The sequence below is a fragment of the Crinia signifera genome, chromosome 1, assembly GCF_055691185.1.
Source record: "Crinia signifera chromosome 1, ASM5569118v1, whole genome shotgun sequence".
Taxonomy (NCBI): Eukaryota; Metazoa; Chordata; class Amphibia; order Anura; family Myobatrachidae; genus Crinia; species Crinia signifera.
Genome location: NC_139217.1, coordinates 125,259,183 through 125,272,062, shown reverse-complemented (window position 1 = coordinate 125,272,062; position 12,880 = coordinate 125,259,183). Strand labels below are relative to the sequence as shown.

The window sequence follows — 12,880 nt, the reverse complement described above, 5'->3', positions numbered from 1 at the left end:
CAGCAGCACAACTCACCATTGCTGCTGCTGGGGAGAGCAGAGTCCGGGTCTCCAAGTCCCCCTCCAGTCCCCCCGCCACCACTGTTGCTGCTTCCCAGGGGAGAGGAGCGCATACCGCATCTTTCCTTCCCCTTCACTATGTCCCAGACTGTGACTGAACTGTCAGCCAATCATACCTCGCGGGTTGGCTCCTGATTGGCTGCTGGCCCGCGAGCTCTGATTGGCTAACAGCCCAGTGACACAGCGAGGGGAAGGAGAGACGCGCTATGCGCTCCTCTCCCCTCCAAACAGAATCATCTGTGGCTAGGGCTGCGGACGGGGAGAGGCGGAGAAAGGGGGGCAGCAGCATGGGGGGAGCTGCCGGGCGCCCTGGCTGTTCAACAGAGGCGGACAAGCCGTGCGGCGCCCCGGGCGGCTGCATGGCTTGTCCGCCTCTAGAAACGGCCCTGGGATCACTAGTGGATCTATCAAACCTTCTAAAATGGACAGGTGGAGAAGTTGCCTATACTCTGCTTCTAGCTATCAATTTGTGATACTGTACATTAATGATAGGTAGAAGCTGATTGGATTTTAGGGGCAAATTATCCACATCAGGTTTACTGGCATTTATTCTCCTCTCCAGGAGAAACCCAGAGAGGAGATGCTGATGATTACTCTGGGGAGCAGGACCATGCTATCTTTATCATTAGGCACCACCCCGTTGTGGCATAATGCAACAAATTGCAGGATTGTGGTGAAGGGATAGGCTAAAATTCCCATAGTTTTGTGTCTTATTGGCCTCACTTTCTTTCCACAGACTCACAATTTCTGGTATTATTCTCCTCATTCTGCCCACTATACTAGCAAGTGGGCAGGATACGTAAGAACCATTCACATTCTTTGGGGTTTGGGGGACTACCTGAAAATTAAGGAGTCTCATGGACAGTCCAAAAGAGTAAAGGTGCATACACACTGGGCAATATTTTGAACAATATCGTTCATTTTGGCCCTTCTGAAGAATATCGTTCAAAATATGGGCCAGTGTGTATGCAGTGAAGTATGAATGATGAACGCTCCCGCAGGTTGTTAACAAGAGTTTCTGTCTTCTGTATATGCAGGTCATTTTTGGCTATGTCATTCACAAAAAGCTGCATAAATGTTCGTCGATCCTCATGTGTATACACAATATCGTTTGTCCCGGACACTGGAAAGTTCAAGGAATATTGTACAGCAATACCATTCACTGAACACATTGTCTAGTGTGTAGGGCCCTAAGTAGGACCAACATGTCTTCTTTGGAATGTTTGATACATTTGGCTCTTAGAGTTAAGCCCCATACACACTAGGCTATATTGTGAACAATATCATTCAGAAAGGGGCTTCTGAGCAATATTGTTCACAATACATATTGTCTAGTGTGTACACTTAATATCATTAACGATGCATGCTCCCATATGTCATTAACAATGATTGATGTCTTACAACTTGGCAATATAGTAAAACAACCTGCATGTTTAGTGGTCCTCCGTGATGTCACTGATCTCACTGGTGGCCGATCTCGTTCAGTATTCATGGAAAATATCGGATATTGTCCGTGGCCCCTATTGTGTAGTGTGTATGGGGCTTAAGTTACAAGCCTTATAACAATACAGAGTAATTACAGTTTGTGAGGTTCCTGTCAAAAATGATGCAGGATTACTGTATTATTTCATACACCATCATTTATATATGCATCTTCAGTCAAACTTGCCTACTTTAAAAAACTAGTTTCAGGGAGATTATAGTTTTGCATGCTCCACCCAAAAGGCGTGTCTAGTTCCATAAATGGAGCAGAGCCAGATAAAGTGGGGGCCCACTTTAGTCTTTAGCCTCCGGGCCCCCTGGCCAAAATAACATTTATTTTCTTCTCACTGAGCACAATAGGCAGGGGGCAGCGGTGCTCGGGGTAGAATAGAGGGAATATACAGCTACATTGTGAAGGAAACAAGGGGTAGAGAGGAAAGAGGGAACAAGATATACGAAAAGTGTATGAGAGACTCACAGCCAAGTACAAATATTGTCCATGATACGGATTTATCGTTTCAGGAACCTTCTGCCAGTGCCAGATAAAGGTCTAAATGGGCCTGGAGCTGAAAATGATCAAGGGACTATTATACGCAATAATAGGAGTTGTGGCCAGCACCTAATAATGTGGCCAGTGTTCTGTTTGGGTGGTCTGCTCATGGGTGTGTCTCTATTTGTATAAATACTTTCAACTATTTATATATGCCTGGAAAAGGCAGGGGGGTTGGCATATGAAAAATGCAAAGGGTTTAGTATAGGGTGGAAAATGGCAAAGGGGTTGGCATATGCATGGGCCTGGCACAGAAAAAGAGGGAAAATAGAAGCTGCAGATATACTTACCTTCCAGTGGTGGCTGCAGACTTTGGGCTGCAGTGCCAACCATGTATTGCCAGCACTGAGAGTATCGGACAATATATATATGCACTTTACCTCTAGCGAAAGAGTGCAATGACATTAGATATGGAGGGTGAGATTTAATAGGATGAGAGAATCAGAAAGTGAGAGATTTGGTAAGAAATCTCCAGTTTTTTTAAAGTGGCAATCAATTACACTGCAAAACCAATCTGATTTTGAAGTGCAAATGATTGCCACTTTAAAAAAACTGGAGATTTCTTACCAAATCTCTCACTTTCTGAATCTCTCATCCTATTAAATCTCACCCGGAGTGCGCTCAGTAGTGTCCACCACCTTTTACACAATACAACTGTAGACCAATACAATATTAAAAAAATATTTAAAAAATTTATTTTTGTTAACATTTTCTTCATCAGACATAGGTTTCCTTTTAGTTCAGTTCTTCCAAGGTGGAAAATACCTGACGAGTTTCATCATAAATGACTTCATCAGGGGTAAAACATTCTAAACCATAGAATACAGGGTTTAAGGCTGAACTTTAAATGATTTCTCCATTAATGATCTTAATACATACGTAAAAATTCCAACAGGAAAATAGCGCAGGAAAAATATAAAAAAAAATTCCAACTGAAATTGGGCAATCTCCTGAACCAGTGACCTGTGTCTTATGTCACCGCATGTGTACATAGATTTGCAGCCAAATATAGATGAGCCCCAAAACAGTTAGTAAGATCTACTGTACTAGTTGTAGAATAGACACTGATACATGTCAGGGCTTGTTGCTGTATTGTGTTTTACTGTACACATGGTTCTATATAAGTGGCCACAAGAAACCATATTCAAAATGTCTGTAGCCATGGGGATCATTGTGCTTTATAACCCATGTGGGGAAATGCCGCTGATGATTCCATGTGAATATATCTCTGATTTTGTTTTTTCTCCCAAAAATGTAACAGCTGCATAATGTGGGTTAGATTAAATCAGGGAGGTTGCTACTGCTACTGCAGAGTCTACTGCAGAATGCAGGAGGGTAGGTCTTCAGTTCTACTGGCAACTAATATTTATTTTCTTCATTTCCCTAGAATAACAAATATTTTAAGGAGGGTCTTAAAATTATTACCTCACAAAAGCCGGAGATGAAATTCAAAAAAGCTTTTCAAGAATTAAAAAAAAAGCAATACAAAAATCAGGTACAGTTGTTTTTACTTTTACTACATTCAAATTTTAACAGCCGCTATTTGAGTGATAATGATGATAAAGCTGCAAACTTGTAATCTACATTAACGAAGGAGCTCTCAAGTTTAACAGAGTACAACAACAAAAACTTTCTTTATAAAACCTAAAGTGATTAAAAAGTAGTTTTGTTTAAAGCAACACATGGGGCGAAATGTAATGGCAGGCTTTTTTTTTTTTTTCGATTTTTTCCGCAAAATATGCCTTTTTCGGGCATTTCCCGAAAATCGCATATTTTATAGGGTGCGAATCGCGGCAAAAAATCACACTTTTTGCCGCGAAATCGCACATATTGAAGTGGCGATTTTTAGTCACACTTCAATTCGCATCCAGATGTTTTCCCATTGGAAAGTATCTAACCCGCACATGTAATATGGTGCGATTTTTGGTAAAGGTTACCAAAAATCGCAAAAAAATTATACCAGGTACTGGCTGGCGAGTTTGACAGAACCATGCACAGATCATTGAGATCTTTGCATGGTTCTGTCCAAAAAAAAGGGTTAAAAATAAAAAATGGAAAAAAAACGGCGTGGGGTCCCCCCTCCTGAGCATAACCAGCCCCGGGCTGAAAGAGCCGGTCCTGGTTTCATAAAATCACAGAAACATATTTATAAAACCAGCACCAGGCTTAAGGGCCGGTCCTGGTTCCCAAAATACGGGGGACAAAATGAGTAGGGGTTCCCTGTATTTCAAGAACCAGCACCGGGCCCAACCAGCCAGCAGGGTAATGCCACAGCCGGGGGGAGACTTTTTATACAAGTCCCCCCGGCCAAAGCATTCACCCCCTGACCGGTCAGCATGGGCAGGGGTCCTGGGGAAGTGGGGACCCCCCAACGAAGGGGTCCCCCCCCTCCAGAACTTACCTGCCCATGCTGAAGCCCGGGGCTGTCCTCGATGCCCCTGGGCGGTGGGCATCGAGCTGATACTGTTGTAAAAATTTAGATGAAAAACTATTATATTATACCGTGGAACTATGAGTCCCAGCAAGCCTCCCCCGCATGCTGGGACTTGGAGAACCACAAGTCCCAGCATGCGGGGCATTAAAGGGCCCGCTGGCACTTGTAGTTCCACAGTAAAAGAAATAGTTAAATAAACACACTGACACCCATTTAAAATAAAACTTTAATACATACAAAGCCCATACATACTGATACTTACCTATCTTGATCCCGTAGGCAGGTCCCAGGGTCTTGATCCAGTGCCTTGTCCTGGTCCGGATTTATGTCGGCATTCTTCTCCATGTCGATGTCCGTGTCGTCGTCCGGTCCGGGGTCCGAAGAAATCCATGGGGGACCTGTGGAAGGAAATCCTACTCACCCAGGTCATCAATGGAAGGTCTGAAGTCTTGATCTTTATCGGCTCCCCGCATCGGACTGTCAGAGGCGCAGAGATGTTTCATCTTCCGCGCTTCTGCATAGAATGATTCTATTGGCCGCTAGACGGCCAATCAGGAGCTGAGAAAGTCAGCGGCCAATAGAATCATTCCTAGGCGGCCAATAGAATCATTCTATGCAGAGGAGCGGAAGATAAAACATCTCTGCGCCTCTGACAGTCCGATGCGGGGAGCCGATGGAGATGCCGGCGTGTCACAGAAGGTGACAGAAGTCCAGGACTACGTCGGACCTTCCATGGACGACCTGGGTGAGTAGGATTTCCTTCCACAGGTCCCCCATGGATTTCTTCGGACCCCGGACCGGACGACGACACGGACATCAACATGGAGAAGAATGCCGACATAGATCCGGACCAGGACAAGGCACCGGATCAAGACCCTGGGACCTACCTACGGGCTCAAGATAGGTAAGTATCAGTATGTATGGGCTTTGTATGTATTAAAGTTTTTTTTTAAATGGGTGTCAGTGTGTTTATTTAACTATTTCTTTTACTGTGGAACTACAAGTGCCAGCGGGCCCTTTAATGCCCCGCATGCTGGGACTTGTGGTTCTCCAAGTCCCAGCATGCGGGGGAGGCTTGCTGGGACTCAGTTCCACAGTATAAGATAATAGTTTTTCATCTATTTTTTTACAACAGTATCAGCTCGATGCCCACCGCCCAGGGGCATCGAGGACAGCCCCGGGCTTCAGCATAGGCAGGTAAGTTCTGGAGGGGGGGGACCCCTTCTTTGGGGGGGTCCCCACTTCCCCAGGACCCCTGCCCATGCTGACCGGTCAGGGGGTGAATGCTTTGGCCGGGGGGACTTATATAAAAAGTCTCCCCCCCCCGGCTGTGGCATTACCCTGCTGGCTGGTTGGGCCCGGTGCTGGTTCTTGAAATACGGGGGACCCCTACTCATTTTGTCCCCCGTATTTTGGGAACCAGGACCGGCCCTTGAGCCTGGTGCTGGTTTTATAAAATACACAGAACCCCGACTTGCTTGTTTCTGTGATTTTATGAAACCAGGACCGGCTTTCAGCCCGGGGCTGGTTATGCTCAGGAGGGGGACCCCATGCCGTTTTTTTTTTCTTTTTTTTTTAACACAAAATCGCATGTTTGAAAATGCGCACATTTACATGACTAAAATTCACCCGAAAACGCACCATATCGCACTTTTTTACCGCAAACTCGCATCTCATTACATATGCGAATTCGCGGCAAAAAACTCGATTTTTAAAGGTGCGATTTGGTGCGATATTTTTCTGACGAAAAAAAAAAAACCCTATTACATTTCGCCCATGATAATAATAGATGCATAGCAACAGATGTCCAAAAGATGTCATGGTTCTAAAACCATGATCTTGTCCACACTCGCTAAGAATAAAATGAAAACTAATAAATTAAAAATGTTGTTTTAAAGTACTTGTAAAAAGCGTGCAAGGAGATACTCTATCTTTGGTTTGTGGAACCATTTGTTACTGATTAAGGGAAATGTATCAAGTCTTGGAGGTAGAAAAGGTAGATAGGTTGCTCATGGCTACCCATAACAAAAGATGCCCATAGCAGGAAAACTTTCATAATATCTTTGCTTATTTAAAAATGGTGTAAAAAAAGGCACAAGTCATTAGGTTGCAGAGGTGTTTCATGATTTTAACAGATGTTTATGGCATACTTGCCTATTTTTAAAAACTAGTTTCAGGGAGATTCCAGGTGCTATTAAAATGTGCCGCACCATTGAGGGGGCATCATGCTCTGTACCAAAGGACATTTCTAGCTCCACCCATTTACTGACACTCAGGGGGTGTGTTCTGCAATGGCAGGTGAAAACTATAGCATATCTCACAACTTTGGTTTTCAACTGCGACCTGCCACGCCTTTGGCGTGGCCAACCCAAAAGGGGTGGAGATACACACCAGCTGGGTGTGGCCATGAAAAGAGGGCATCGACTAGCACCGCGACTCCCATTTCCGTCATTCCTAGCAGCTGGGAAGCCCCCAGCTACCTGCCTGCATTCATTCCGTTCCTGCACTGAAGAGATGACATGGCATTTCTTCAGCGATCACCGGCAAAGCAGTGATGAACTCTGGCTCCCCCCCAATTGCCCCTGCGGCAAGGACAACGAGACAGTCTCCATTTAGCGAGACTGTCCCACTGTAATCGGGAAAGTTGAAGGGTATGCTGTAGTATATAAGCAGAAAAAAGAAAAGAAGAATATAAGTATTGCACCACATCCACACACAGCACATTTTAAGGTGAGTGAGGTTTTGGTCCTTCTGAGTGATACCGTTCTTAATATTGCTCAATGTGTAAGCAATGAACGACAAGCGCTTATGATAATATACCACCACCCCCCCCACATTACACCCAGTACACACAGCACCAAGCAACATTACACCCACCCTATATTACACCCCGTACACAAAGCACCATATTACATTATACACAGCCCCTCCATGTTACACACAGTACCATATTACATTATACTCAGCCCTTACATACAGCACTATATTACATTATACACAGCCCCTCAATATTACACACAACACCATATTACATTATACACAGCCCCTCCATATTACACACAGCACCATATTACATTATACACAGCCCTCACATACAGCACTATATTACATTATACACAGCCCCTCCATATTACACACAACACCATATTACATTCTACACAGCCCGCCATATTACACACAGCACCATATTACGATGGGACAAATTCAGATCTATTTGCATGGCTGTGAATTTACATTGCATCCGATTGTCAATTAACTGCGGTACGGTTCGCAGCATGCATACACAAGGCCGTGCTGCGATGACATCCTGCTCCTATTTTTGTTCACTGGCCGCTTTCAAGGTGATTGACAGGGAGTGGGCGTATGGGGTGGAACACTACAGTTTTTAGGGGGTGCCAAGAAAACACTGGGTGTGCCTAGAAAAGCGCTGGGAGTGACAGGGAAAACACCTGTTAGGGGAGGGTGTGTGACGTCAGCTCCAGGCTGTATACAATATGCCTGTCTTCATCACAGCTGCTGAGTAAGTCCTGGGTAACATGGCAGGTGCCATAACTGGTGCCCAGTGTATATATCATTGATGGAGAGCAGCATCCAATGGAATTTGTAAATATTAGTTTGAGTACTGATGGATGTGCAGCCGTACACATCCATTCACACAGCGAGCACATTGATTTGCAAGGTGGGATTTCATTGGAGCAGGGTTTAGGCTAAACTGAATTTGCACCGATGCAAACAGGTCTTAAATTACTAGTCTTAAGGCCCGTTCAATGCTTGTTCCACCTTCCCTACCAATACACAACAGGGCAGAAGCTGCTGCAGCAGCCAGAGCAGGTCTCCAACTATCCACCTGCAACACCCAACCACAGCAGGGCGGGTGCTGCTGCGTCAGGTACAGAAGGTCCTGAAAATACTCAGCAATAAGCAAACAATCAAGAGAAAAAATAACTGACTGGGGATCAATCTAACATGAGGATTTCACAATGATATCTACAGTGTCCGATTCACAGACCACTCTGCCGATGAGTCGCTTATTAATTTCAGTTTGTCAAAAGTTTGTAAAGGGAAAATGTTTTAATTTAATGGACCCTTATAGGCCTTTAAAGGTCCACCTAAGGGAGTCTGTTTATTGTGTTGTATTCAGAAAGTCATAAGCTTTCCAACGACATATCACAATGCATGGAAACAACAGAAATGGCATGGACCCTTATGACAGCAACCTTAAAGGCTCGTCCGAATTAAACCCATCTTCGAACTTAGATTATTTATTAAGATGATAAGGTAGTGTGTAAAGTTTGAATATGATTAGTTAAAGCATTCATGAGTTATAGTGAAACATACACACACACACAAACATCATTCAATTATACTTATGTAGATTCACAGCCGACCCCATATTACATTATACACAGCCCCCATATTACATTATACAAAGCCCACTCCATATTACATTATACAAAGCCTACCCCATATTACATTAAACACAGCCCACCCCATTTTACATTATACAGCAGGGCTGATGCATGGAGCCCACTGTGTCAGTGTTGTGGGTGGGGCCAGCATCTTGGAAGCCCAGGCTGACAGCTCTCCTGCTCCTACTGCAGCACATACTTCATCTCACTACTCACAGCACGTCGGCCATCGCTACCCACAACTCCGCGATGGCAGCCTGTGATGTACTTGCATGCAGTCCCCCCGGATGCACGCATGCACAGTCCGTATTTTAATAGAGACCCCACAAAAACTTGGAGGTGCGGGCAGGTTTGCAGGGCAGAAGGAGGCTCATGCAAGAATCGCGAGCCTCCCGCATTCAGGCAAGTCTGGTTTATGGATACAATATGGAGTTTACAGACTAAGCAATATTATAAACATTATTGCTCAGAAGGGGCAAAATGAGTGTTATCATTTAAAATATTGCTTAGTGTATATGGGGCTAGACACAGGTATTGTAACTGATTAATCCATGTGAAAAGGAGCCAGCGACAGAACCAATGTAATTCATACGTGTCCCCGACCATCTAATGATTTCTTCAGGCCATGCAAATATAAGTTAGTGGAGACTGACTTATATTTGCAGCCATTCCGCCGAAGACATGCCATGAACTGCTGGGCATTCCTAGGGCGAAAGCCGGGCCCACCACCCCACGCCCCGCCGTCCGCACTGCCCCATGCGAACGAGCTGGCGACTATGTAAGTCGCCGAGTCCGTTCACCCAGGGACCATGCACATGCGCATAAAACATTATTGGGGATGGTACCAAGGGACTGGCGCATAACTAATGTAGTACCAATATGGAAGAAAGCTAGCAAAACTAACCCTGAAAATTATAGACCGGTCAACCTTACATCCATTTTGGGGAAAATATTTATTAGAACAGGAGAAAGTGATTAGTAAGGCTCAACATGGGTTCGTCAAAAATAGATCATGTTAGACTAATTTAATTAGCTTCTATGAGGAAGTCAATAGGGGGCTGGAAATCTGTTGATGTATTACTGCTTGATTTCGCTAAAGCTTTTGGCACAGTGATTCATAAAAGGTTATTAATGAAACTAGGTAATTTAGGGTTAGGAGATAAAATTAGTAATTGGATTAAAAACTGGTTGCACAATCGGGGACAGAGAGTAGTGGTAAATGGCATACATTCCAGCTGGGGTAAAGTCCAAAGTGGAGTCCCGCAAGGTTCAATATTGGGAGCTACCTTATTTAATATATTCATTAATGATATAGGAAGTGATATAGTGAGTAAAATTGCAATATTTGCGGATGACACAAAATTTAGTAAGGAAATTAATTCACTACAAAGTGAATTAAACAAACTGGAAAGGTGGGCGGAAAGGTGGAAAATGCAGTTTAACGTTGATAAATGTAAAGTAATTCATTATGGGAACAAAAATGAATAAGCTACTTATAGGCTAAATGGAGTTATTATATGGAATTCTGCTGTAGAGAAGGACTTGGGGGTCATCATAGATGAAAAAATTGTGTAATAGTGCACACTGCTCAATTGCAGCAGAAAAAGCAAACCGGACACTGGCATGTAGGAATGGATTCAAGGGATGCCAATTTGATTGTGCCTCTTTACAAGGCATTGGTGAGACCACACTTGGAATACTGTGTTCAGTTCTGGGCACCGCACTTTAAAAAGGACATAAATGAATTGGAACAGGTACAGAGAAGGCGACTAAGCTAGTAAAAAAATAATAATAATAATAATATATATATATATATATATATATATATATATATATATATATATATATACATATATACATACACAGAGGTGTAACTAGAACTCTTTGGGCCCCATAGCAAAACTTTGCTATGGCCCCCCCCCCCCACCCCCTCATCCCGCTGAGTGACGAAAATTATGCTGGTGTGAGATGAGTGGTCAGGAAAAGAGAAGGAGAGGAGCAAGAGAGAAAGGGAGGGGTATGAGCAGAAGTGAGAAAGAATGTTGGAGGGAGAGATTCTGGGAGAGACAGTGTCAGGTAGAGTGACAGAATGGGGGAGAGAAAGAGAGGGGGGGGGGGGAGAGACAGGGGGAAATGGAGGAGAGGGAGGATAGAGGGGGGGAGAAAGAATAGGGGCAGAGCAATGGAGGGGTAGTAAGAGAGGGTTAAAAGAAAGCAGGTGAATGGGGAAAAAAAACAGTAGAGAGAAAAAAGGAGAAGAGACAAGTGGATGATGATAATGATGGGTAGGGGGAGAGAGAGACAGACAGAGACAGAGGCAGAGAGATGGCTTGTTACCTGCACTGCACATTGGCGCCGGGCCCTCGGCAGCAGTGGATCTCTTCAGTGGCATCCCCTCAGCGGCGTGAATATCTGGTGCCAGCTCCAGCAGCAGCATTATTCTTTTTGTGCGCCGGGGCTGGTCACCAGATAGTGACGTTGAGCCCCGGCAGCATTAGAGAGACAGGGGGGAGTCTGGGAGAGCATAGCAGAGGCTGGATTAGCAGACTAGCTCCTCCCCTTCATCGGCCAGACCAAGGTGCTGCTGCTGGAGGGGGGAAGAGGAGGCACGGCGCGGTCAGAGCAGGGGAAGAAAGGAGGGATGGGACATCGCTGCGGCTGCCGAGGCACTAAATAATTTAAAAAGTCTAATGGGTGCAGGGGATGCCTGCTTAGCCCTCGGGCCCCATAGCAGTTGCACCCCCTGCACCCTCCATAGTTACGCCACTGTATATGCACACACACACACACACACACACATATATACTATATATTACATATTCTGACACTCACAGGATATATATTGCTGGTTGTCCTCCAAAAGGTGCACCCACAGGACGCCAATGACCTAAGATACTTGCGGGGTGAGGCGGCATTCCAGTCATAGAAAAAATACTGAAATCCAAAACTTGGAAGACAACATTTCAGCACCTTTTATTTGGTCACCTATGTTTACCACACCATATACCCCTTATACAAATCATGAAACACAATAGTAACCTCCTTATTCTATACTTGCCTCCAGGGCTGCCACTAGGAATTTTGGGGCCCAGGACTGATTTCCAGTCTGGGCCCCTCCGGCCCCCTCACTCCTTTCACTTACCGCCCTACTCCTCCCACAGGTCCCGAAGCACAGGCTTCAATGTAGGATGCCGGCGGCCAATTAAAATGCAGCACCTGCTGGTGAGCCAATCAGAGCTTGTGTACTGGCAGCCGCTCTGATTGGCTAATGGTACACAAGCTCTAATTGGCTCAAATGCCGGTGCAGCACTTTAATTGGCCGCCGGCGTCCTGCATTGAAGAAGCAGGCAGCAAAATGAGCTGCCTGGGCCCTTTCAGAGGCCCTGCTTGCCTCTTGCACATTATGTCACATGAAATGAGCCAAAATTCACACTATGGCACACGGATTGAGTCAAAATTCACTTATGCCACACAGATTAAGGCAAAATTCACATTTTGCCACACGGATTGAGCCAAATTACACACTATACCACACTATACCAAACAGATTGAGCAAAAAGTCACAATATGCTTTGCAAACAGGGACATTGGGGGAAATTTACCAATATGAAAAACCTAGTTTTTCGTATTGGTATTTTCCCTACGACTGCATACGACTGTTTAAGTCGTATGCAAAGTCGTGTTCCGGAGGATAAGTTACAAAGCAGTCATATACGACTGCTTTGTAACCCTCCGATGGTGTACTGATTCGTATTAGCGGCCGTATATACGGCCGCTAATACGAATGTTTCTGGCAGTCTGCACGGATCAGTCAGATCCGTGCAGGCTGCAAGGTGTAAAAAAAAATAGAAAAAATAAATAAATAAAAAAAAAAACGGCGTGGGGTCCCCCCCACAGCCGAAACCAGCACCAGGCTGAAGGAGCCGGGGGCCGGTAATTAAAAAT

At 44.8% G+C, this 12,880-nt stretch overlaps 1 protein-coding gene across 1 annotated transcript in view; it reads left to right on the top strand.

Annotated features, from left to right (window-relative positions):
- LOC146060116 (putative ATP-dependent RNA helicase DDX60) overlaps positions 1-12,880 on the top strand; it is a 370,150-nt gene that overhangs the window by 57,031 nt on the left and 300,239 nt on the right. The window contains exon 8 of the mRNA XM_083173025.1: positions 3,480-3,587. Coding sequence (XP_083029151.1) covers positions 3,480-3,587 — 108 coding nt within the window. The remainder of the gene's footprint in view (positions 1-3,479; positions 3,588-12,880) is intronic.